This window comes from Lepidochelys kempii, chromosome 13 (assembly GCF_965140265.1).
Source record: "Lepidochelys kempii isolate rLepKem1 chromosome 13, rLepKem1.hap2, whole genome shotgun sequence".
Taxonomy (NCBI): domain Eukaryota; kingdom Metazoa; phylum Chordata; order Testudines; family Cheloniidae; genus Lepidochelys; species Lepidochelys kempii.
The window spans coordinates 30,630,803-30,658,209 of record NC_133268.1 but is presented as its reverse complement, the minus strand read 5'-3'; the positions used below and the strand labels follow the sequence as shown (position 1 = coordinate 30,658,209).

The following is a 27,407-nucleotide window of genomic DNA, read 5'->3' as shown; positions in this document are numbered from 1 at the left end:
AGGTCTTGCATGGGGTGTGGATTAGGAGTCCTTAAGAAGCTGGAATAGGCCATTTTATGTCATAGGACATGAGGATTAGTGAGCAGGGTTTAAAAGTAGCTGAGTCTCATTAACCTTGCAGGAAACCAGTCTGGGACATAGGAGGAAAAAGAAGAAATCAGATGCTGTCTGTTGGAAGCTTTGAGGGGAACTGGCTGCCTGCCTTTTAAATATCCCTAGGTTGTGAATTTCTCGTGTCTTTACAATTAGAGACTGTTCTTAATCCTGAGGCAAAGGGATTTTAAATCTTTTGCTTACCTTAACCTCCGGAGCAGGGAGGATCAGAGATTGCTTTTGTTTGTTCCTGACTCAAGGGGTTGGGGACTTTTGTTTTCCTTGAGCCTAAAGAGCATTGAGAGTGGATATAAGTTGAGACATGACAAAAACTAGTGGTTTTATTTATCTTTTTGGTTGCCTGGATTCTTTGAGGATGAGTGACCCTTTGGCCAAAATCTTTCACACCACTAATGTGCACAAGCTTGGGGAGTCATGCTAATTGACTTAGCACTACCTGTATGCATATCTCTTCAGACTTGATGGGAGTTGCCATATCTCCTACCAGTGATATCAGACATCTTGACCCAGAAAGGCTTTTGCATGCTGCATCCTCACATCTTGAATGAGAGGATGCTGACTGACCTAACTTGTACTGTGGAAATGGGGAAAATCCTATTACAGTCTAGGAAACTACTTGTTAAATATTTTTCTCAGAAGCGGAAGAGGTTTCACCATGAGTAGCAGATTCTCTGCAATCTGTTTTCATATTATTCAACTTAGACTTCTTACTGTAGTTAACGTTTTTCAGTCTCTCCTTGTATTCAGCGGAAGTGTATGTGTCTGCCATCTCATCATATTACCCTTTTGTTGATTATAAATTACCATTATTTTTTAATCTCTGCTGTAAAAGTAGGCACCACTAGAGGGTACTTGTGCAGTCCCAATAAGGGTTTCTTTCTAAAACGTTTCTAAGGCTCAGCAGTGCCAAGGCTGCGTCTCCCATAAACTGGAATATATAGAGACATAATGTACTTTAAAAATTATAGCTCCTGAGTTACCTTTCTGTTTTTACAAATGTAATATGAAATTGAATAATGCAATCAGTACAGTAGCATGTATTTTTATTTTAATATTGTCTTTTATGTTACCATATTTTCAGTCTTTGATTTGCAGCAGATTTTTATATGGATAACATGTTTTCCATGGTAGTAGTTATTGGGATGGGGGACTGGTGTTGTAGCAGCTGCATAGGCACAATTAGTACTTGAGAACATGCAGGAAGTTGTTGGGAGTGATATACACATAATTAGCTTTGGGGTTGTCCTAAAATGATCAGCAGTGAAATAGTAATGTTTACGATTATCAGGCGTAGATGTCAGACTTAATGCCCTATAGAGCTGAATTGGGAAAGTTCACATCTCTCTATGCTATTGTTTCAGGCTATCTGCAGACTCAGGAAAATATAATTTCTTCAGTTAAACTGCTCTCCTATTTCATAGATGTGAGGGCTAGAAGTATAACTTGATTAGAAATTAAAATTTAGATGCTGGAGTACAATTTTCTGGCAAGGGGTGGATTTCTATGGTAAATTCTATTATTGCAAAACACAAGGGACCACCCACATATGGTGGTAGCTCGGTGTCTGTCTGTCTTCATTTTGGATGTCTCTATTACAGGGTCTTCTGGAAGGTTTTTTTTGGGGGGGAGGGGCCAAGAGCTTTTAGGGTTGAACTAATTTTGTTGGTTCACAAAAATAGTGATGGTGGATTGCTCTGGTTGGCTGTCGTGAGGAGGGGGCTGTCTGTCCAGGAGAGTGAAGCTGTCTATACTTCAGAGACGTGCCCAAAGGCATGGGTGAAGGGGTCTCGTGCATGGCTGGCTTTGTTATGGGAATTGCTGTAATTTGAAGAAGTCCATGGTGGTTGTGATATCTAGGTGGCGTTGGGTTATTTTCTTAGCTGCATTGCCTACATTGTAATTAAAATTGACTAGGACATCAAATCTTAGTTTGGTAGAAACGCTTAGTTATTTAAGTAATTGCCTAGACTCTCTATGCTTGTCTTGTCTGGGGAATTGTATAACAGAAGAATACATATGGATTTGTTTCACTGAATGCATCCGATGAAGTGAGCTGTAGCTCACGAAAGCTTATGCTCAAATAAATTTGTTAGTCTCTTAGGTGCCACAAGTACTCCTTTTCTTTATATGGATTTGTATTTCTCCATCTGTGTATTCACATACTGAGACTTCTCCTATTTGAGTTGGCCAGCTTTAGAAAGTTTCTGTTTTAGAAGGGTGCATCCTTGGATGCTGTTTTATGTATGTTTTTCATTATCCTATTGAGGTATGAGGGGTGGGGGAAGAGGGGAGAGACGACTTCTTCTTTATTGGGTACCAGCCTCTTTTTGACACTGCTTCTTGGAGCGTTCTAATTATTTTTGAGTCATCCCCCAAGCCACTCTTGAAAGAGTGAAAATCCTGTGCAGTTGGTAATCTTAAAGAAGAAAAAACTACTTACTTGTAAATCTGCATTGTTGAAGATATTCCCTCCCCCCCACACCCCCAGAAGATTAGCACTCAGACCTCTACCTTACCTCACAATTTGGAAGCTCAGATTTGAGGTGTCTCCTCTATCTGCCCTCAAAGCAGTTATTTGGAGATTTGCCCATTCCTGGAGGAATTGCTGACTTCTGGTTTTTTTAAATGTGAGCACTCTAAATGCCAGTTAGAATGGGACAAAATGCTGCCTTTTCTTACTGCTCTGAAAGAAACCGGCTAGAATTTTCTGGGACCTCTGAGGTGCTTGTTGGAGCATACACATTCCAGGGAGCCCTTGTGTCAACGCACAGGTGTCTTGAGGCATCAAAAACATAAGAGCTAGAGTAGTTTATGCATGACTGTCACTGGGGCTGCAAGACCTGTGAGTGGGACTCCTGTGAGATCTTATCTACAAAAAGGCAGAATTACAAGTGAGTAATATTCTCTTCCCCACTCTGGTCATCTCTAAGAAGTTCAGTGCCATTAGCCATGGAAAATATCTTTATTTTTCTTTATAAAAAGATTACATACAAAAATTGTATGCAATTCTAATATTGGCACAGTTCAAATAACAAAGGGTCTGGTGCAGCTCCCTTAAAAGCTGACAATAAACCTCCCACTGATTTCAGTTGGAGCAGGATTGGGCCCAGTAACAGGAAGTGCAGCATGTTAAAGTTTCAACTATACCATGTACAGTTTAATATATAGTATAAAATTTTTAACCATTTGTGTCTGAAAACAGTAGTTACAGAAAGGTACGTACATGTTTTTTGCATTGAAATAATATGTTTGTATAGCAAGAATTACTAAGTTAATAGTACTAGAACTGAAACAAAACCTTATTTAAATATGGACCTGTGTCAAATTGTCACCTAGGCTTCATCCTGGTCTCTGCTTAACTCTGGAGGGGCCATAGGGTTTTGCTATTAGAGCTATATAGGCAGCAATTCAGTTTTTACATTGATCACCCTTTTATTGGAGGGGAATGAGACTTTCTCCTGGGGCCAACATCCCCAAGGTAAGGTCTGGACAACAATTTGTCCCAAATAGAACAAGTCTGCATAATCTCTTCTGGGTTTAGTTCCTGATTTTTTTTTTTTATTATTATTATTTTGTGGGGGTTGTGCGTCTTTCTTTTAGTTTAATTTTTTGTTTTAATTCTGGAAGATATGGAGCTGCTCCACATACCAGCTTGGGGAAATTCACGCCTCACCTTCTTTGTATATATAATTAATTTGTTTGGTTTGGTTTTTTAGCCCTTTTGTTCTCTTCCCCCCCCTTGTCCACCTTTTCTCCTCCTTCAAAATCTCTAGCTCCTCATTTTAGCTCACTTTCCATTACTAATCTATACTCTGGCTCAGTCTGCTTCCTCTCACCTGTTACAGTGGGTCTGTAGCCAGGAAGCAAAAGTGGGAAGCACTAGACAGACAGTTAAAAAAGGGTGATGAGCATTGTGTCCTTCCATGGAATGCTCTGAAGTGTCTGGGGCAACTTTCCGCATTTTAGAAGACATTTCAAAACATTCACTTTAGTTAAAACAGCTGTCTTGAATTCTGTAGTTGGGTATTTTGCCTGTGTGGCAAATTATGCTTTGCGTATTTCTCATTTATCTCTGTTGCACACATGTATTTTCAAAATGTCAGGAGGTCAACATCTAAAACCAAAACAGGTTTTCCCTTGCCCCTTATACAGTGATAATGGGCTTATGAGAGTCTCCCCAGTCTTCCTCATTCCACAGTCCCATGCTTTGATATCTCCTGATTCAGTATAGTAACTCAAACTGAATGTCTGTGTGTTTTTTTGTTTCATTTCTATAAACTTGCTGTAAAACTTTGAAACAAAAGTAACAGACTTCTTTCCTTTTTATTTGTCCTGATCTTTCTAGTTTTCCGTGACTTTTCCTTCCTTTTGTACTCACTAATCTTTCTTTCTGCTTTTTCAGTGTCTGCTTTACATCCAGTTAAAGATGTATAAACTAAAAACCACTTCTATCTGAACATGTTTTGTGTGTGATTGCTACCAGTAATCCTTGAGATTACTAGAATTGAAAAATTGGAGGAAAATACTGTTCTGTCAGCTCGTTTGTTGCCCAGTGTAGTAGTGCCTTGGCACTATTTTTAAATCATGCTTTTAAGCAGAGTGGGTTTCAGTTTTACAACACCCTTTTACTTTTCTGCCCTTTCCCCTCTGGACCCAGTCTACACTAGCACATTCCCTAAAATCTCTCACTGGTGCAGCTCCGCTGTTGTGCAGCCATGGGGAATTTTACAGAAGTGCTAGTTTAGACAGGGCCTGGAGCTCTCCTCTTTGTTCTTGACACATCCTCGGCTGGCTTCCTTTTTCCTCTGCTTGCTTTCCCTCCTCCCATTAACCCATCCTTTCCCTTGGGTTTTCCTCTGGCCCCTCCCTTGGCAGGATTTCTCTGCCTCCTCTTCCCTTCCCTTATTGGGGAGACCTGTTTTGGAAGGGGTACCTGCCTTTTCTTTTTTTGGATGGAGAGTCTTTTCTTCTCAACTGATCTTGCTGTTGCCCATTTTACCACCATTGTCTTAGTGGTGAGAAGAGGGGCTACTTCCACCCCATCCTTCTTGACTGGCCTGTCTCCTTCCTATTTTTTGCACCACTCTTCCCCTCCAGTTCGTAGGGTGACGGAATGCCTCCTCTTTTCCTCTCCCCATTTTTTGGGAGAGGCTCTCCTTAATCCCAGCCTCCTCAGAGACTTGGTACATGGATCTTGCAGTCTATTTGTGGGGCAGGGGGTGAGTCTCTCTCTTCTTCCACATGTCCCTCTCCACCTTTCGTGTAGTGCTCTCCTCCCCCACCCCCTTTCCATGGTCTTCTCTGTCTCTGCCCCAAGGTCACTGGATCTAACCATGAACCTGGGTGTTCAGAATCTGTTGGTGCTTTCTAATGTACTTTGCAGTCATGTGTTCTCCCCATAGATGGAAGATATGTCCCAAAGGATATGTCTAGACTAGAGTTTACTGCAGGAGTTAACTACAGGCATTTGTGTAGTGTCTAAGTTTACATTTCTAAAAGGATAACTTCAGTTAATTGGAAATCAGTTCTCTCAAAACAGGGCCCAAACTCTAGTCTAAACAATCTCTGTGGCCGTAGGGACAATAAACATGTTTCTCAGTTGAGTTAGCCAATTCATGCCCCTGTAGGTACAGTTTAATACTTTTAAGGTTGTTTGAGCTGGCCATTTTGTAACTATTAGGTTGAGCTAATTCAGTTGAAAAACACCTTTGTTCCTGTCAGTACAGCCTGTGCAGAGAGCCACGCAGGGAATGAGGGAGAGTCAGGAAGGTTTTTTCCTCTCAGGCCTCTCTGTAACAGGTTTATGTAAAAGAAGATAGAGCCATAACACCGTCCTGTAAATAATGTTCCCTCGTGCAGTTTTGTCCCACTTCCACCATCTTTTTCATTATCAAACTTAGAAACGCCTTAGAGGAGAGATTTGGTTATCTTATTTATCTGTAAGGTTCTTTGTATCCTGTTTTAGACTGTGTACATGGGACTAGTGGTAACTTCTAGGAGCTGTTTGGAAATTGCAATTGGGTACTTTTCATGGTTTAAAAAAAAAAAGAGAGAAACACAAAATGCAGCTACAACCTTATCTACACTAGAAAGTTGTACCTCTTTAATACTGACATAGTTTAATACTGGTTAACTTTAGACCAGGATTGTATGTCTCTGCCTTCAGGGTATCTTCACGTTCGATGATATACCTGGATTGTGATGCTCTGAATAAGGATTGAATAAAGGTGACTCAGCTATCCTCTCACTTCTGGAGTTTTTTAGGTACATTGATAGGGGAAGCTTGAATTTGTACTATGGCTACCCTTGCTCTGTGTGGATGAGGTAATATCTTTTATTGGATCAGCTTCTGTTGGTGAGAGGGAGAAGCTTTCGAGCTACACAGAGCTCTTCGGGTCTGGGAAAGCTTGTCTCTTTCATCAAAATAAGCTGGTCCAATGAAAGATATTATCTCACCCATCTTGTCTCTTTAACGTCCTGGGACAGATATGGCTGCAACGACGCTTGCTCTATGTGCTCATCTACTAGAGGATTTTGGTCTCAAGGGGTATCAGTTTGCTACTTTTTATGATCTCTGATTTCACTCGAAAATGGTTGTGATTTTTATGAAAAATGAGTGGGGAAGGTGGAACTACAATGAAATTTTCAATCTTTTAATTTAATTGCTGTTCTTAAAATAAGGAGGGATCCGGATGTTGTTTTCTAGGCCTATATTTCTCTTAAGTTTATTGGCTTTTTCGTTACACAGACACTATATACATACATACTCACACATATTAATCTTACTAATTAAGGTATTCGTATTGAGGTTTCATTTGTTGATGTGCAATTCTTGACTTCAAACAGTGTGAAGAGTGTCTGTGCTGGCAGCATGGAGTCTGTATGGGTTTACTGGAAGATAATGTACCTGAGAAATATACCTGCTATATTTGCCAAGATCCTCCAGGTACAAAGATTTCTAAGGTTACAGACCCTTCTAATACATGTAGTAATTTTATTAGCTTTTTATATCTATTAAAAAGTATATATGTATAGTTTTTGTTCTTATACCACTAATTTCTGCCCTGTTAGTTTGTCTGTCCTTTTTAGATTATTGGTTTTTTTTTAAAAAGTGAATTTAATTTGCTTTCATTTGTTATTGTTTAGTCAACATTGTTCAGATGCGTTACGTGAAACCATAACAGAAGTTGGAATTAAATGTGTATAATTGTAAAGATACTCCGCATAGACCGTATATTTTGCTGGTAACACAGATTTAAGTTGGGGTGTACTATTTGACTGGAAAATACAGATCAAGTTGTCTAATTTTTCAGTCTGTTTTATTTTTGAGCTCTCCTGAGAGTTTTAAATTTGTTAGAGACTAATGGTAAATTGTTGTTGACTAAGTGCTAGGAAGCTTTAGGTAATGCTATAGTTTGAACTTAGTTAGCCAAAGCAATTAATTGATGTAATATTGAACTAAGTAATGTTAAAGATGGTAAATAGACTAAAAATGGAATAATTTAATATTGCATCACTTTGGATATGTAATATTTATGACAGTGGTATTTTCCCACACAGGCCTCTCAGCATGTAGCAATGTGATGGAACCTGTGCCTGACTGTTGTTACAAACCACCACTTTTATTTTAAATATGCCTGTTTTGATGGCTGTGGCAGGCTCATCAACAGCAATCCTGTAGACTCCTTTAAGGTGGTGCCAGACCTACCTCATGAAATTAGCCAGCAGGAGGCTGTTTCCTAACAGTCATCACTATCTCTCCTCTCCCCTCCTCTCATCTCTGAAATGCACTTGTGATCCACTTTTTGTGTCAACATAGATACCGTAAGAAGCCATCAAAATTAATTCCTCTGTGTCATGCACAATCTAAATTTATTCAGATTACATCACCACATATCTTTTTTTATCCATTCTGGAAATAATATAAAATACATATTCTAGTTCATACAGGAATTAATTCAGGGAAATCCTATGACCTGTGTTATGATCACAGTGGTCCCTTCTGGACTTACACTCTATGATTTAGTAATTCCTTCAATTAATCACTGTTAACAAGTTTGCTGAATTTTTTTGGAGACGATTAAGAAGTCTGGGGCTTGTCTCTCCAGTTCTCTTAATTGTCAGAACTTGGGGCAACTGACAAACTGTCTTCTCCACTGTACCCAATATCTTCAAGGGTTTTTGTGTTTTATACTCTGATCTGTGCCCACTCTGGCTACTTAGAAAGCTGTTTGCTACCATTGTGTTGCTGTTGTTGAAGGGATATTATCAATACATCACTTAGTAAGTGGTGGATGCCAGTTGGTTATGGCAGTTCACCCCTCTTTAAGTCACAGGAGTGCTTGCTAGTACTCTCCCTGTCTGACCTTTCTTTTTAGGAGACAGTAAACCAGAAGGGTAATGGCCTTTTGGCTCCAGGTCCACCTCTAAATCAGTGACATCCTGGATAGGTTTAAGTCCAGATTCAGTCTATCTTAGGGAGTTGAGACTGCCAGTCAGGGTCCTAAATGATCTGTAGATTTTCGATTAGGATGAGTTGACGTTGTATTTGGCAGCTTTCCTACCATTGACCACATGTTGTTGCTTTATTTACTAAGGGATGTTGCTGGTGTGCCTGGAACTCCTTTGCAGTGGTTCTAGTCATACCTACAAGACCTCACATTGTTGCCAGCCAAGCCTAGTGATTGTTATGAGTGTGCTCTCTCCCCTTTCCCATCCCTGCTCATGGAGATGGCATGTTTGGAAATAATGAGCTTAGTTGACATTAATCTTGACATTATTTTCAACCACACCTTAGCCATGGAAATTCATACTGTGCATGGAATGAAAATATTTTGCCTTTATTTATCCCGTAATGACCATTGAACAGCAACACAAGGCTTTGTGACAGAGGTTCCATGATTACAGTTCCCTTAGTAGGGCTCTGAACAGGGGATCCTCCCTGCTGGTGCGGAATGCAGCAGCATAGGCAATGACTACACTGAGCAATGATGTTCGTAACATGCATCCACTCTGCATTCTTATGTACCTCCTGCCCGTAAAATTGTGCATTGATTTTAAGTTTGCCCTGTTAGCTGTCAAAACCCCCTAATGGATATTGACCTAGCTATATTTTAAAATTCTTCTGGGAGCCTCTTTCAGATAGGTCTGTGTTGTAAGTGTTTTGGGCCTTATATGAGCAGGTGACTTGTTCTTTGCTCTGATGTTCCCCAGGCTGTGGAACAAGCTCTTCTGGGGCAGCTGCAGAAGCCCAACTTCTGCTCTTCCAAAACAAGCACACTTCTATTGAATAGTCTACTTTTCAGAGAGACCCTCTGTTTTAATCAGTTAGCGCCCAGCCAGAATGCATTTCCAGGCCCATCCCACGATTTTTATTGATGCTCCTTGGCTTGGCTTCTTAATTTGTTTTTACTATTGTGTTTATCCCATCTATTTTATAATGTGATAACGCAGATGCATTTCAGCTGTTTCTGTGACACCCCAACCTCCTCAGCAAGGGGTATTCATATATTTGCAGGAGGCTTTGGTCAAAATTGTAAATTTCAATGACTGCATCTTGGTACATGCATTCTACTTATAAAACGTAACTGACTAGGCATCAAAGAAACTACTGGTGATGGGAAGTTCACAGCCCTGTCGTGTATTTGTTTGTCTGTCCACAGACTCTTTAAAATCATTTGCACTGAATTATATAATGTCTTTATGCCTGAAGATTTAGTTACTGGAATGTGCAGTATTGTGTTAATAAGAATACATCAAAAAGATGAAGATGTCCATCAGTTGCAACTGTCTGGCGTGGAAGTCCTCACTGAATACTGCTGCTTTACACTTGGGTAGAATTCCCTGGCTTGGAGCAAGGTGTCATATGTACTTCCCACTTCATATGTTCCTTCTGTCTTTGGGGTAGTGGAGTGTCCCATGTCAAATAGACTTTTACTAGTGCTATTGTTAAGAAGAGTTACTATTAATAAGCTGATGCAAGATTTATATTAGTCGATATCAAGCTAATGACAACTATTACCAGTAATGTTCACATACCAAAGTTATCTTAATGATTATTTTATTCCACTCATTACTGTTGCTTTAGGTCAGAGATCCAGCTTAAAATACTGGTATGAGAAGGAGTGGTTAAGTAATGGTCATATGCATGGCTTAGCATTTCTGGAAGAAAATTATTCCCACCAGAATGCCAAGAAGATTGTAGCCACTCACCAGCTTCTTGGGGATGTGCAGAAAGTGATAGAAGTACTGCATGGACTGCAGCTGAAGATGAGCATTCTACAGTAAGCAGTGTTTTGAAGTCTTAATTGGCATGTACTAGATGTGAAACAGATTTCAAAGAGTAGAAAAATAACTGATGATGCAGATTTATTTTGATTTCATATACTGTTCCATGGGTATATAGGAATGGAGTTTGGTTTGTTGAGTTGTGATTTGCCCCCCCCAAAAAAAAAAAGCTGCTTGCTCCTTGGTGCAGTGAAACTAATTTATAAAATATAAAAAATAAAATATTGGTGTGGGGTGTAGATATACTGAAACAGAAGCCTGGAGAAAGAGAGAGCAAGCAAAGTATAGAAGAAAACTCTTCTAGAATATTTAAACAGAATACGGAAAAAAGCAGAATATGGATGACAGGTATACATCTATCTTTTCCATCTCAATGCTACTAAACCATAATTTTGCTACTGGGAACATTATTTTTTAGCCCATCTCTTATTTCTCTATTATATATAGTGGAATGAGAACATTAATATCTCAGCAGCCTTTCAGTGGCTTGCCCACCACTTTATAATCTATATGAACTTTATTTTGTGGTTACCAACGCAACCAGAAAAATTACAAAACGTTCCATTATACATGCATATATGTATTAGTAGATATGGACAGTCAATAACCAACTTTTTCTGCATTTTTATGAGTTGAGCAACATTTTTCCAGTTTCCTTAATGTTCTGGGGATGAAAAAAATTAATTATCCTAACGTCAAATCCATCAGTTTCAGAATGTGATTTCTTAAATGTTTCTCCATTCACTGATCAGTCGGTCACATAGCAGCAGCCATTTGGAAAGCAAAGCTCTTGGTGTCTTGGGCCTCTTTTAGAACTTCTTCTCCTTTCCCCTCAATCTGTTGTGTCTGCAATGTGATAATTGCAATACCTGTAAGCGTTTGAATAGTGGATTGCAAAAAAAAGATACAGGGTCATGCATCATGGAAATACTATGTATCCGTTCATCATGGGATTTCTTAATCACCTCTGTGGAATACTTTTCTACTTAGTAGGAAGGAGGTGAAACTTAAATATCTCAGGATCTTTAGGACCTTTCTTCCCAGTGTTGTACAACAAGGGGACATGAGAGTTTTAGATCTTTAGGATTCTTCAGCTATTGAACACAATATCTGTTTTGTGGCATTAAGGTACGGAACAATACACGAGTGTTTTGCTTATGGAATTTTTTTCCTTTTGGCTTCCATCTTATCTTGACCGGGCTGTAAGGTATTGTACTGCATTAACTCGGTTTCTCATAAAATGCATCATTAAACAATCTTCAAGAGATTTCTAGATTTGAAGAAAGAGTAACTTGATGTTCTTCTTTGAGTGATGTCTCTGTGGGTGCTCCACTCCAGGTGATGGTGTGCCCCGCACCTCTAGTCAGAGAATTTTGACAGCAGTGCCTTATTGGGCAGCACATGTGCTATCCCCATCTCACGCCTATAGCAGCAGTTCTAGCACAGTGTGACCAGCCACCCCTCGGTTCCTTCTGAACTGCCCTTGGTCCGAGTCGGAGCTTCAGCAGTGCCTCTACAAGACTTACCTTAGATTTAGATTCAGGATTAGCTGCATAGTGTAGTAGATTGGTTAGTTAGAACTCGTTCCTATCCCTTTTCTTTTGTGCTGCTTGGGGGAGAGAGAGACGTGCTTCCACTGCTACAACCTTAGGACCCGCACGAGGAAAGTGAGGGACCTTAAACTCAAACTTATCTTTATGATGAAATCTCTCCTCCCGGAATCGCAAAGTCCTCCCAGTCACCTACCTCAGCTTCTGACAGACCTCCCTCACTGACTCTGCACAGGAGGGACCTGTCTCCTTAAAAAAAAAAAAAAAAAAAAAAAAAGCCCTAGAATTTCTATTTTCACACCCTCAGCCAAACTCATTGGTGGTAGAGGCAGTCAACAAGTGGGGCAGGCAACACCATTCAAGGTCCAGCCCATATGATAGAGGGGAAAAGACTGGATCTTTTTGGTCATAAGGCCTATTCATCAGCGAGATTACAGTTCAGCATAGTAAAGTGTGAGGCCTTGATGGTGAAATACAACCATACACATTACTCCAAACTGTAAGAATGTATTGATTTTATCCTGGAAGAATAAAAGGTGCAATTTAGGTCAGTCATCTCAGAAGATCACCTCCTGGCTTGAACAGCTGTACAGGCTTCCTTAGAATCAGCAGACACATGGCAAGATCCATTGCAACCGCCTAGTCATGCTACAGGACTCTTGGCTCCATCTGTCTGGATTCCCAAGGGGGGAGATGCAATCTACTGTAGAGGATCTTCCCTTTGAAGGTCCATAAATATTTGCCACTAAGACTGAGTCCGTCCATACATTGAAAGACTCTAGAGCAACTCTTTGGTCTTTAGGCATCTACACACCTGCACAAAAACGATAACAAGGCAGATATTACTTATCGCAGTGCTCAAGGCCAGTGCCCTACACACAGCCACAGAGGCAGTACGATAACCCAGCGGCAGAGGCAAAGACCCACAAGGCATAAGCCACTTCCATCTCAGTCTACCACCTCCCAACAACCTGAATTGAAACATCAAATTTGAGGGTTTGGTCAAGGGCCCGAGAGACCTCCCCCAATTCCAGTTGCTGAAACCACTTTCTACCAAACATCCATTTACAGACATTTATTACATTCTACCCAGCAGTTATTTGCAATTATTACTTTGGACAAATGGGTACTGGAAATTATCACCACCGGTTGTTCCATCCAGTTCACCTCCACCCTCCCTCCCTGACCCTCTTCAGGGACCCCTCTCACGAATACCTTCTACGACGGGAAGTAGATCAGCTCCTGCAGTTGGGTGTGGTAGCGCTGGTACTGGGTAACCAAGGGAAGGGATTTTGTTCCCATTATTTTTTAAACCCAGAAAAAGACATGGGGTTGGAGGCCCATTCGCGACCTGAGAAACTGTCAAAATAAAACTGTTCAGAATGGTTACTTTAGCAACAGTAATTCCAGCACTGGAACAAGGGGACTGGTCTTCGGCCCTCGACCTGCAAGATGCATACTTTCATGTCGCCATACATCCATCGCACAGGCAGTTTCTCCAATTTGTTTTGGGACAAGATCACTGTTAGTACAGAGTTCTGCCTTTTGGCCTCTCCATGGCTCCCTGAGTTTTTTCCAAAGTTCTAGCAGTGGCGGTAGTCCACCTACGCAAGCAGAGACTCATGATATACCCAAATGTAGATGATTGTCTAATCAAGGACCCAACTCGAGAAGAAACTGTTGAAGCCACACAAGACAGTATCACTCTTTACAAAATTCGGTCTCCAAATAAACATTCAAAAGTCAATGTTGACACCTGTGCAAGAACTAGAATTCATTGAGGCTCACAGATTCCCCCTACAATGATAGTCACAACATAAATTCCCTCTAACCCGCGTGGCCGCCCAGCAGCCTATTAAGTGCTACACAGGCGCTCAGGGCTGCGGTGGGGAGAGATGCCTCTCCCCCAGCCCCGGACCTGCCGCGGCCAGGGGAGAGGCACCTCTCCCCACTAGCCCAGGTACTGCTGTGGGGGGAGTCCTCTCTCCGTGCCGTAGCCCCAGGGCAGCCTGCATCCCAAACCCCTCATCCCTAGCCTCACCCCAGAGCCAGCACCCCTGGCTGGAGTCCACACACACCCCGCACCCTAACCCTGTGCCCCAGCCTTGAGCCCTCTCCCACACTCTGAACCCCTCGGCCCCAGCCCCCGTCACATGAATTTTGTCTCGCATCACGTCCATATTGATGCACATAACAAAATTCATTCCACACATGCCTGGGAAAAATTAGAGGGAACACTGATCACAATGGACACTTCCCTACTGGGCTGGGCTTCCCATTTAAGCAACTTAACAGCACAGAGCAGGTGGTCTCCTCCAGAACCAACACTGCACATAAACATTCTGGAACTGCGAGCAGTTTGCAACACATGCACATTTTCTTCCTATGATCAAAAACAAAATCATACAAATCCTGATGGATGTCGCTTGAATGTTCTATATAAAAAAACCAGGGAGGAGCAAGGTCACACTCCTTCTACACTGAGGCCTTAAGACTGGGGAACTGGTGCATCCAAAGTCAGAACAGCAAATGTCTAACATTTTGCTTCAGAGCAGGAGTAGGGCCAGGATCTAGGGGTAATGCCTTCCTCCTCAGATGGGACGCGCCTCTTCTTTACACTTTCTCTCCTACTCCGGTGTTGTCCAGGACCATACAAAAAATCAAGACTGATCAATCCAGAGTCATCTTGATAGCCCCCACATGGTCCAGGCAAGCTTGGTTTACCATACCTGCAGCAGATGTTGGCATGTCCACCGCACGTTCTCCCACTTCTTCCATGTTTCCTGTCACAAGATGCAGGCCAGATCTTGCACCCAAACCTGGAGATACTCCACCTGAGAGCATAGCTCCTCCACAGTACCAAGGCAACGAGATGACCTGTTCAGAAGAGGTGATGGATATCTTGCTAAACAGCAGATGGTTGATTACACGTTCAGCCTACCTCCACAAATGGAAGTGTGTTCACACATTGCTAGAACAAACACATCAGAGCCACCACTTCCACTCCATCACTAGTCCTCTACTATATGCTTCAACTAAAATAATTAGGTCTTTCATTGAGCTCACTCAGAGTACACCTTGCAGCTATCACAACCTTCCACCATAAAATGGTTGGGTTCTCAGTCTTCGCCCATCCAGTTACAAAGCAATTCCTACAAGGTGTCCGGAACCTCTATCCTGAACTCAGAGTCCCAATGCCTCCATGGGATCTTAATTTAGTACTTCATTCTCTTACCGGACATCTGTTAGAGCCCTTGGCTACATGTACACTATCATACCTTTCAATGAAAGTAGCCTTTCTTGTTGCCATCACATCTGTAAGACCCGTAGGAGAACTTGGGGCCCTCTTGGTATACCCCCCTCCGCATACACAATCTATTTCAAGAACAAAGTAACTCTAAGACCACATCCTAAATGTCTGTGTAAAGTACCCTTCTCATTCGACCTCAACCAACCCATCCAAGATTCCTGCATTCTTTCCTAAACCTCATAAGAACAGGCAAGATGTGGCACGCCATACTCTGGTTCAGGGGTCCTGAAACTTTATTGCACCATGACCCCCTTCTGACAACAATAATTACTACACAACCCCAGAAAGGGGGACAGAGGACTGAGGCCACTCAAACCCTGCCACCCTAGGTGGGGGTCCAAAGTCTGGGCAGTAGGGCTCAGGCGTTGGCCCTGGGCACCAGCAAGTCTAACGCCAGCCCTGGCGACCCCATTAAAATGGGTTAGTGACCCACTTTGGGGTCCCAACCCACAGTTTGAGAACCGCTGCTCTAGATGTCAGAAGGGCACTAGCCTTTTATCTCAAATGGACTAAATCATTCAGGAAGGCATCAAAACTATTTCTCTCAACTACAGAGAGATCTAAAGGAGGGGATCTATCTAAGCAAAGACTCTCCAAATGAATTTCAGAGTGTTTCCACCATCTCTGCTTCCACCAACACTAAGTACAACCCCCACCAGGGGCTAGAACACATTCCAGCAGGTAGCTCTCTACATCAGTAGCCTTGCTTAATAATGTACCTGTTACAGACCTATGTAAAGCAGCCACTTGGGCATCAGCCCATACATTAATTCAGCACTACACAATAAGGAGAGATTCAACATCTGATACTTTACTCGGACTCATGGTCCTATCATCAATCATAGACCCAACTTCGAAGCCCCTCCTATCCACCGACAGGCACTGCTCTACAGTCACCTGAAGTGGAGCACCCACAAGTACATCACTTGAAGAAGAAGAAGAGACGATTACTCACCTTATGTAGTAACTGAGATTCTTTGAAATGTGTCCCACTGTGGGTGCTCCAGTACCCACCCTCCTCCCCAATACTTCAGAGTTCTCGCAAGATCTTCTGTGGTAGAGAAGGAACCGAGGGGGGTTGGTCGCACAGCGTTAGTTAACTGCCACTATAGGCGCAAGAGGGAGACAGTGCATGTGTGGCCTAACCAGGCACTGCTGTCAAAATTCTCCGACTTGAAGTTTAGGGGCACACAATCACCTGAGCATCTTGAAGAATCTCAGTAACTGCACAAGGTGAGTAAGTGTCTCATACTGATGTACAGTTGAGAAAAACCTCTTTATATCCTTTTGGAAAATATTTGGAGAGTGTTCTTCAGCACTCCTGAAGGAAAAAGGTGAAAAGATCAGTATTGGCATTGACAGAATCAGTGTAGTGAGAGCCAGCTTTCACAGGCTGTTAGTGAACAGTGCCTGGGGTCAGTGTTAGTTTGTTCCTTGGCCAGCGCCTGGGATCAGTGTTCCTTGGGTGCTTCACTTTCAGATGTTCCTCCTGTCTGCAATAGGCCAATCTATCCTAGACTGACTTGTGTTGCTTCTCTTGTGAAGCTAACCAACACATTGGTGACCCTGACAAACCCTTAGTGTAATACTGATAGAAATACAAGCCATAACAGTAATTGCACTAATGGGACTGTATTGCTACATGCAATATCAAACCAAAAAGGCTAAATTACAACACCAGGTTAAGAAGGTGTAGTTGTGTTTCTAGAACTGGATTGGAAAAAACTTATCTATGTAAGCCTCCTAAATTGGTGAATAAACCTGTACTTGAAGGCACTTCTAGAGAGGTGGACACTGTCACATGTTGAAATCCTTATTTTTATTGGGGAATTCTAGCCCTTTACTGACCAGATTTGCCCTTTTAAGAAGATTTGTTTTATTAAAGCAGCACTTGTCAGTTTTGGAGTAACTGCCATTCCATGGTCTGTTCAAGGAGTTTCTCTTTAGGTCTCAGGCCTCCAACTCACTGAGCCAGGAGCTGCCTCCCTCTCCCTCAGAGCAGTGTTTTAGGCTTTTAGCTCCCCCGCAATTCACTGTGATTATCCCAGCAGGTCTGACTTATGGCTTACTTAGCACCTGCAGTTTCACCTTCTTCAGGGACAATGACAGTGGTTCATCAGTGACCACGCAGTCCTCACCAGGTAAACTACTTTTATTTAAGACAAAAGCACTACAGAAAACATCATAAAACAATAACATTTAAATACGTGCTTAAACTTATAGAGGTCCCCCATCTTGTATGTGGAAACCCTGGCAGGTTCCAGTCGTTCAGACTCTTTAGCAGGTAACCACCACTTGCTGTCGGTTGGCTCAAAATCAGGCCCCTGAATCAATTTAAATGCAGCCATTATATCCCAAAAGACTTTGTTCCCAGGACTCCTGAAACGGCTAAAACCAGTCACTGTCCCTTTGCCAAGGGGGCAGTACTTCAAAGTCTGGGTGTCTCCATAATCAGCATTGGGATTCTGCATAAATCACCGCTTAGTGATCTCAGATCCCCCAAGCAATCCACACAGTGAGCCAGGAGTACACAAATACATATAACATGTATTGGTACAAAGGTCTCTGGGCCCATATTGTCTGGACCACTTCAGACCGTCTCTCTGAAGTTCTCATGCTTTCAAGGTTTGGCTTAACGTCCAGATAGCATTGAATGCATCCGATGAAGTGAGCTGCAGCTCAGGAAAGCTTATGCTCAAATAAATTGGTTAGTCTCTAAGGTGCCACAAGTCCTCCTTTTCTTTTTGCGAATACAGACTAACACGGCTGCTACTCTGAAACCATTTATAAAGTTGAAACATTAGTCTCCGAAGATGCTGCATATGTTAGCAATATCTGTCACAGGTACCAACAATAGTCTCCTACAACATGTAGAAAGGAAACTTTAGCCACTCTAGCATGGATTTGATTGGACTGTTTCAGTTGTGCAATTGTGATATGTTGCCTATAAGATGAATATAGCAGACAGCTCAGTTGCAAACATCTTTAGCCCAGTATTATCCATTTATCATGTCTTCAGAGAGCTGTTCGAATATGTTTTTTTGTTTCTGGCTCTTTATTCTGTGAAGACAAGTCTTGATAGACTGTTCAGTGGCATGGGGATTTCAATTTCAATTACTTTGGATTTCAAATTAGATGAATACTTCTCCAGGATCTTCTCCAATATTCTTTCAGGAGTTAGCCCAGGCTGTCATTTCTTCTCGTTTGAGCCTGGTTCTAGTCTATGTGGGTATAATTTGTGCAGACATTCCGAAGATGCTAAATACTTTGCTTTCCTTTTTGTTGCTGTTGACCCCTAATGGATAAGTGAAGGACCTCAATGAAAATTACAGAAACCTAGTATTCATATTTATCTAAAATTCTTGGTTCCTCCTTACACTATTTATAAATATACCCAGTCCCCCTGCTGCTGAAATAAATTCTTGCAGGGTTATTCTGTACTGTTCAACCTGATAGAAATTGAAGTAAACTAAAAAATTTCTAGAAAATAGTTTAGTGGGAAAGGTATGGGGTTCTGGTGTACACAAAGATAGGCTTGGCTAGGTATGAGACTGCTCAAACAGTTTACTTAAGTAATGGAATAATTTTCAAAGGAAGGGTCATTGAGGAACCAGTACAGACATGTATTATTAGATTTATGGATTTAGTTTGAAGGACAATTCTGTACAGGTTGCTAGGAATGAATTAAAATGACCCAGAAGGACCTTTCCAGTGCTGTGATCTGAAAGTTCATTTGACTTAAGAAGCTTGCATTTGAAGTGCCTTGCTTCCTGTTCCTTTATTACAGCTTGTTTATTAACAGTAAATTAGTTTCATATAAATGACATGTATATAAGAACACAAAGCAAATATCAACTATTTTTCCAGTTTTTATTAAGTAATGGATTATTGCTTTCCATGGTAAAATCAGAACATTTTTTTAGAATAATAGAGAAAAGAATACTTAATTGTCAAACAAATCACAATGCACAAGTAATTCCTGGCATACTCATCAAAGAAATATACTTCCTGCTGGGAAAATTTCTTGATCTCAGAGTTTGTTTGAATTCATTTTCACAAGTTTTTCTTCAGCTATTAATACATTAGAGAATTATTGTTAAAGCCAAATACTGGGCGTGTTTGCCGTCTTTATATGTGTGAGAGGCTGGGGGTGGGAGTGTTGGGATTTTTTTGTTTTGATTTATGGGCTTGTAATCTGTTATTGGCCATACTTTCTAGAGGTTCATTCCTACTACTCTAATGAAATTTGTATTTATGTTTGTAGGCATAGAGGACTGTTTCAGCTCTGTATACACATAAACTAATCACCTGTTTTAGAGCAAACAGTTTCTCAGTTCTAATGTTTTTAAATATTTCTTTCTTACAATCAAAATAAAAACATGAAAACAAATTTCTGCTTTCATAAAGAAAATTCATAGATGATTCAGGGGATGTACCAATAACTGAAAATATTTTCTCTGAATTTAGTTAACACAATTTTATAATTGAAATTTAACAAAAGTATTTGCATCGCAAAAAATGGTGATATGAGCATGCCAAATTTGAAGTAGTTCCAAATTGCACTATGCCTGCTATACCTAAACATTGTGGGATAGAGGGTAACTAATGCCATGGCATTAAGCAGAAAGCATTATTAAAAAGAGTGACTCTAATGAAAAAAGATTCTTTTGAAAGATACTGAACAGAGATCACTGGAAAGTGAAATCTCACCCCAGAATATTTAGGGAAGCTTACTTGTGAGGAAGTTCATCAGTTCTGATGTGTTTAAATAGAATGTTCTCATTTCACTTCTTTGTAAAATAAGGTAATAAAGAAACTCTGTCATTTTAAAAAGTTTAAATTTAAAAAGTGATTTTTACTTGTTTTATCTGTAAACAGAAATAAAGAGCATCCAGACTTAAAACTTTGGTGTCATCCTTGGAAGCATTTTACAGTGGATGAAAAAATTCATACGAAACACATCATTCATATTGAAGAAAACTGCTGCAAAGAAGAGACCGTAAGTTACAGAACTTTCAATGGGACAGCTGAGAAACCTTCAACCATTCCTTCTATGGAGGAATCCTATATTACTAGTGAACACTGTTACCAGAAACCTCGGGCCTACTACCCTGCTATAGAGCAGAGACTAGTTGTGGAAACCAGAGGTTCAGCCATGGACGATGGAGTGAACAGAATAAGGGAGAATGGAGATGATGCCCTGTCAGAGAGATTTGGATGGAATCTGGACAGAGAATTATACAAGTTGGAGAATGAGTCCAAGCATAATTACTCTAAGGTATGTTATATTGGTATAGCCCTGTTTCTCTAGGGCATTTGTTTTTACCAGGCTAATCCAATATGCTTTCTAAAAATCCTTGACTGCTTTGAGTATTATCTGTGTTGATCCCCACTGCTGATGCATGTTTACTTCATGCTCCAGGGTCTAGAATTTTCTGGTCAGCAGTGTCCATTGGGGTTGCACATGCTCTCCCCCCAATCTGAGGGCATGTTGCAAAGTGTTGTTCCACCCACCCTTCTTACCACATGTGGCTTCAGGGGAATAATCACTTCTCTCAATCTGCTGGTGACGCTCCTACTAATGCAGCTCAATATGCCATTAGCCTTCTTGGCAACAAGGGCACGCTATTGACTCATATCCAGTTTCTCGTCCACTGTAATCCACCGATCCTTTTCTGCAGAACTGCCACTTAGCCAGTCAGTCTCCAGCCTGTAGCAGTGCATGGGATTCTTCCATCCTACGTGCCGGACTCTGCACTTTTGCTTGTTGAACCTCATCAGATTTCTTTTGGCCCAATCCTACAATTTGTCCAGGTCACTCTCGACCCTATCCCTACCCTCCAGCATATCTACCTCTCCCCCCAGTTTAATGTCATCCACGAACTTGCTGAGGGTACAATCCATCCCATCATCCAGATCATTAATGAAGATGTTGAAGAAAACCCGGCCCCAGGACCGCTCCCTGGGGCACTCCGCTTGATACCGGCTGCCAACTGGACATTGAGCCATTGATTACTACCCTTTGAGCCCGATGATCTAGCCAGCTTTCTATCCACCTTATAGTCCATTCATCCAATCCATACTACTTTAACTTGCTGGCAAGAATACGGTGGGAGACCATATTATTCTCCAATTGAACATTTGGCTGTGCTACCTTAATCTGTTTATGCAAGAACTCTTCTGCCTCTCTGATGCCACTCAGGGTCAGTAGTTGCCTTTGAAGATCATAAAACTTTTCCTTTTATACAGCCATCAACTTGTACTTCCTGCATAAGAAGTCTGTCTGTTCCAATAACTAGTCCTTTGCTGGTGGTCAGTATTGGTAATGTACCGGGGGAAAAATATTCCTTCTCTCTCTGCTGCAAACTCTGTCAGAAACTCTGTTAGCCTGCTCAGGTGGTTTTTGTTTTTTTCAAATTCCATTATTTTTGTTGGTCAGTACTACACCCTTGCTATTAGGGAGGGATTAACCACTCAGACTTCAAACACCTGGCCTGATCAAAGGTCACATAGCCCCAGTCACATGGTCATTAGAGACACAAGGAAACCAACCGCTCACTGGGCCTTTTCAGAGGCCCAAAAGTTCAACTATATGACCCTCACAGAGACCATCAAACCAAATATGCAACTCACCAAGTCATCAGGACCTACAGATACATCCCAGAAACTTTCCTGTTAGCATTGCCTGTTCACCTGCTCATGTGTTCGCTTTAAGTGCGTTATACCTAGCCTTTCTGGACGGCATCATGAAAGCATCTGAGGCAAAAAGTGTGTTAGCTACCACAAAGGAAACCTATAAAACTGCCACCTAGTCATCCAGCAACATGTTTGTAAAATGCTAGTCTTGAACTTCATTCTGTGGAGAAGCATCATTTAGCAGGAAGGTGCTCCCAAGATGTGTCCCCAAAATAAGTAAATATTTCTGATGTGAGGGAAAGGAGCATATTCTTCTCCTATTTAGCACTCTCTTCCTTCTAATACCTCCTTCATTGAGGAGTGTCCCTATGGGTGCTCCACTTCAGGTGCAAACGTGTCTTGAGCTCTTGATCGGAGATTTTCCAGTAGCAATGACCGTTCAGCCCCCACATGCATCTAGTACTTCCTTATGCCACGTACCAAGGCTATATAGGGATGTGCGGGCAAACTACCATCAGTTCCTTCTCAACTGCCTTGACCTGAGGCAGAGCCTTAGCATGTCGGGCCTCAGGTGTCTTGTGTTTACAGTTTCCTGTAGTAGTTTGTTTAGGATTAGTTAGTTGTTAGTGATAGCTATTTAGTTAGAGATAAGTGGTGATTGGATTGTCTTGTTCCTCTCTCCCCCCTCCGGAGTCTTTTATTCTCCTGGCAGGGCGTGCCTGGATCACCTGCAGAGAGGCTATACTTGTTAGCAACAGCCACTCTTGTGTCTTGGTTGCTTGAGGGAGTCCCATGTCTCCCAGAAGTGCAGCTTCTACCTGACCCTCAAATCCAGGACAAGGAATAACAGAGAGATTAAACTGAGACTGTTGACTGCTCCTCAACCTTAGGGCTTTTGGAGGCTTCAGGGCAGGTTTCAAAAAGAGGAGTGTGGACTTTCATCTTAAGGAGCCAGCTCTTAAAGGGCCCCGATTCCCGTTGTGAGATCTACGATCTCGGAAGCCTTGACCCTCAGCATCTGTGCAGGCGTTCCTTTCTGTCTGCCAGCTCCATTAGTAACTATGACAGCAGCTGCATCATTGTTGGGATGGAGAGCTCACCTCAATGCCCTCACAACTCAAGGCAGATGGACAAATCAGGAAACCTGTCTCCACACCAATCTGCTGGAACTCAAGGTGGTCAGAAATGCCTGCTTTCATTTCCTGCCACTCATTGCGGCAAATCAGAGTCATGACGGACAACCTATGCCCTTCATGTTCTGTATCAACAAGCCGTGAGGGACAAGATCCCCCTCTGTGTGCCAAAGCTATGAAACTATGCAACTGGTGTATAATCCATCAGCTCCAAGTTTCAGTTATCTCCCATATATTCAGAACTATAGCTGATATTCTCAGCAGACTGTTATCCCGGCACTACAAATGAGAGCTAGACTCTCATATACTCCACACTTTATTCCAAAGGTGGAGACTACCAGAAGTGGATCTCTTCACCACCTTCAGGAACAAAAAGTGTTCTCCATTCTGCTCAAGAAGAGGTCTGGGCCGCCACTCTTTGGGAGATGCCTTTCTTCTATCTTGGCAGCGGGATCTGCTTTTTACATTTTCTAAAACACCACTGCTTTTAAGGGTGATGAACAAGATCAGACAGAACAAAGACAGAGTTATCCTTATAATATTGATCTGGCTGAGACAAGCTTGGTACCCTGACCTGCTTCACCTATGCATCCAACTGTTGTTCATATTTCTGACCATTCCTCATTTCCTCTCCCAGGCTGTGAGTCATGTGCTTCATCCTAGCCTAGGGTTCTCCGCCTCCGGGTGTGATTCCTTGATGGTTTGTGGGGTTAGAATCTTCCTGCTCTGCAGAAGTGCCACAGGTGTTACTGAACATCAGGAGTCAACCCATATTACTTACCTGCAGAAGTGCAAGAGATTCTTCCTTTGCTGTTGTCACCACATTTTTGTGTCTGAATCTGTGCCGCTCTGTCACCTTGGATAACTGTTAGATCTAAAGAAATCGGGGTTATCAGTTCAGTTAAGGTCCATTTGTAATATCAGCCTTTCATCCTCCAGTAGCAGGATTCTCCATATTTGCTGACCCTGTGTTGTCTAGGTTAGTAGTTCACAAACTTTTTCAGTCATATCTCCCCACCCCCACCACATTTATCATTCACAGAATTTGTTGTGCCTCACCCTCCATTACTTGTAATCGCAAACTGTTTCAGTTTTTTTCCAAGGGCTCTACCCTGAGATCCTGCTGTCGTAATAGCTGGAGCAGGATAAAAATTCAACAGATAATGCAGGAGTAGGTATTGTGGGGTGGGATGGGAGCAGGATTTAAAAAATAGTTTTCCTGCAGCACAAGCAACGTGAATGCTCTGGCCAGCATCTGCTGCTCTCCAGCCGCCCAGCTCTAAAGGCAGCACCAACAACCGTGCAGAAGTAAGGGTGGCAGTGCCCTCTCTTCTGCACTGCTGTTGGCGGTGGTGCTGACTTCAGAGCTGGGCAGCTGGAGAGCAGCAGCTGCTGGCTGGGGTATTCGTGTTTGCTGTGTGGGAGAACTATTTTTTTATCCCATTTCCGTCCTGCCCCGCAGTACCCACTCTATTTTTATCCTGCTCCCACTATTATGGTAGCAGATCCTGTGGGACCCACAGGATCCCAGTTTCTTTGTGCCCCACAAAGAACCTCTGGTGTGCGTCCCAATTTGTGCACTACTGGTCTAGGTTTATAATGGGTTTAGGGAATCTCTACCCCACTCCAACTGGGACCTTAACATGGTCATTTAATTACTTCATGAGAGTCTGATTTGATACAATGGCAACCAGTTCTCTGCTCTCCTTATCTGTGAAGATTGCCTTTTTAGCGGCTATCTCATCAGCATGTAGGATTGGAGAGATTGAAGCTTTGATGGCGGATCTCCCCCTCCCTCCAGTATTCTGAAAGGACAAAGTCTCTGTGCCCAAACCTTAAATTCTTACTTAAGATACTATCAGTGTTTCATCTTAACCAGTCCATTCATCCGCCAGTTTTTTCCAAAACCTCGCAAGTTTCTGCAGGAGACATACGATCATACCTTGGTTATTCGAAGAGCATTGGCTTTCTACTTATATAGAATCAAACAATTACAATAGTTACCTAGGCTGTTCATCTCCATCACAGATTGATCCCATGGGTCCTCAATCTCTGTTCAGAGGCTGTCAATGTGGATCTCTGGGTGTATTATCACTTATGAGGCAACTAGCATTCATCCCCCCTCCAAAGGGTGATACCACACTCTACCAGAACATAAGCAACAGCCCCAGCAGTATCCAAGAATGTGCAAGTATCTGAAATATGCACGACCACTACATGGGCTTCACTACATACGTTTTCTAATCATTATGCCTTGATCCACGCCTTCAGATCCAATGTGGCGGTTTGTAAATGCAATATACTTCCTTCAGTTCTGGACTCAGTCCCAAACCTCACACCTCCCTGTGGGGATACTGCTTGGGAGTCACCTGAAGTGGAGCACTCTAAGGGACGCTACTCAGAGAAGAAGAGGTTACTCACCTTGTGCAGTCATTGCAGTTCTTCGACGTGTCCCCCTATGGATGTTCAACTACCCGCCCTCCTGCTTCAGATTAGTCTATATGGAATATTTGGATGGATAAGAAACTGAGGACCATTGACCGCGCATCTCTGGATAGCCTCGGTGTGTGGCACAAGGAGGTAGAGGATGAATCACAGTTGAATGGACACTGCTAATGGAAAATCTCCAATCAAGGGCTCAAGAGGTTCATGTGCATCTGAAGCAGAGCACCCAGAGGGGGACACATCTCAAAGAACTGCAGTTACAGCACAAAGTGAGTAACCACTTTTTACTGCTTGCTGTAGCCCAGACATCTCGGACTGGGGAAGTGGTCAGGATCCAGAATGGAAAGCTTCTTACCAGATGATTTCCTTGCTGGAACTGAGCTGCTTTATGTCAGATAAGTCCTTTCGGTATCTTAACAATTGGCTTTCTCCGAGGACCATATGCACATTAAACACAAGCTAATTAGGTGTTTCTGTTCAATTACATTTAATCTGCTAATAAAGATTTAGTGTTTCCATACAGTTTTTTAAAATGGTAGTCTGGGGGCGAGAGGAAAAGGAAGGGGTGTTGCTAACCCTGGAACTTTGTGAATTAGTCTAAACTTCCTCCGTTACTAGCCAGAACGGTAGTGCAGCCCAAATATTTTTGACTGGGGAAGAGGGCAGTCCTAGACAGGAAATCAAGAAACAAATCTTCTGTTTAAACAGTCTGTTTCTTCAGTGTCAGACTCACATTCTTTTGCTTTTGAGTATTTTGTTTTTCGTTTTAAATGTTGGTATTTTTGTGCCTCATCCAACAGTGTGAAGCTGAGGCAGCATCTTCGTTGCTGGTAAAGAGTTTTTTTAAATTCTTATTAGTAGACAACTGGAGTATAGAGACTTTTTAATATTCATGTTTCATATTAGTGAACTATCTCTGCATTTTGATGGGCTAGCAACAGCTGTCAGACAATAAGGATTCTCAGACTAGTTATTGAGAAATAATTCTGCAAATCATGAGTACAGCAAAAAAAAAAAAAATGAATGTAGGGGACTGGATAACTGGGGGGAAACTCTACCATTAGTTTCAGGAACTCTAAAGATCCGCAAAAAGAAAAGGAGAACTTGTGGTACCTTAGAGACGAACAAATTTATTTGAGCATAAGCTTTCGTGAGCTACAGCTCACTTCAGCGGATGCTTATGCTCAAATAAATGTGTTAGTTTCTAAGGTGCCGCAAGTCCTCCTTTTCTTTTTGTGGATACAGACTAACACGGCTGCTACTCTGAACCTGTCATTTTCTAAAGATCCATGCAGCCTGATTGGCTGGCTGACATATTTCCATTTAACTATGATAAATACTAATTTATGTACCTTTGTCAGGTAAGAGAATGTGTGTCTAAGAAAATCCCTTCAGAGGAAGCTATTGAAATGAAACTGCTGGAAAAAGAAAAGGAAGGAGTTGTGAACTCACAGCTGCAGTGGCAACTTAACCTTCTAGCCCATGTTGAATCTCTACAAGATGAAGTTACACACAGGATGGATTTCATTGAGAAGGAACTGGATGGTAAATTAAATGTATTTTCTTTCACAGATTAAACAGAATGTATATTTTTGTACCATTCAGATTATGTTGTTTCTATCCAAAATGCATTGTCTTGAGATCCGTGTCCTATTTCTGCAGATCTACAAAGATACCAGCATCATTTTTATCACACTAGCCAGCTGTAATAATCGAAAGTTGTGTTTTTAGGAGTAAATTTGGTTTTGATATAGTCACTATGTAATATATATATAGTTATAGTTAGTCTTTTGATATAGTTCAATAGTCTTTTTAATCTCTCCTTAAACAGAAACTGTTCCTTACCCCTGATCATTTTTGTTGCCTTTCTCTGGACCTTTTCCAATTCTAATATATCTTTTTTGAGATAGGGTGACCAGATCTGCACTCAGT

At 41.8% G+C, this 27,407-nt stretch overlaps 1 protein-coding gene across 10 annotated transcripts in view; it reads left to right on the top strand.

Annotated features, from left to right (window-relative positions):
• PHF20 (PHD finger protein 20) overlaps positions 1 to 27,407 on the top strand; it is a 190,130-nt gene that overhangs the window by 156,557 nt on the left and 6,166 nt on the right. For all 10 annotated transcript variants that reach the window (XM_073310018.1, XM_073310016.1, XM_073310010.1 and 7 more), the window contains 4 exons: positions 6,961 to 7,060; positions 10,202 to 10,397; positions 20,140 to 20,539; positions 26,837 to 27,020. In XM_073310018.1, the coding sequence (XP_073166119.1) occupies positions 6,961 to 7,060; positions 10,202 to 10,397; positions 20,140 to 20,539; positions 26,837 to 27,020 (880 nt within the window). The remainder of the gene's footprint in view (positions 1 to 6,960; positions 7,061 to 10,201; positions 10,398 to 20,139; positions 20,540 to 26,836; positions 27,021 to 27,407) is intronic.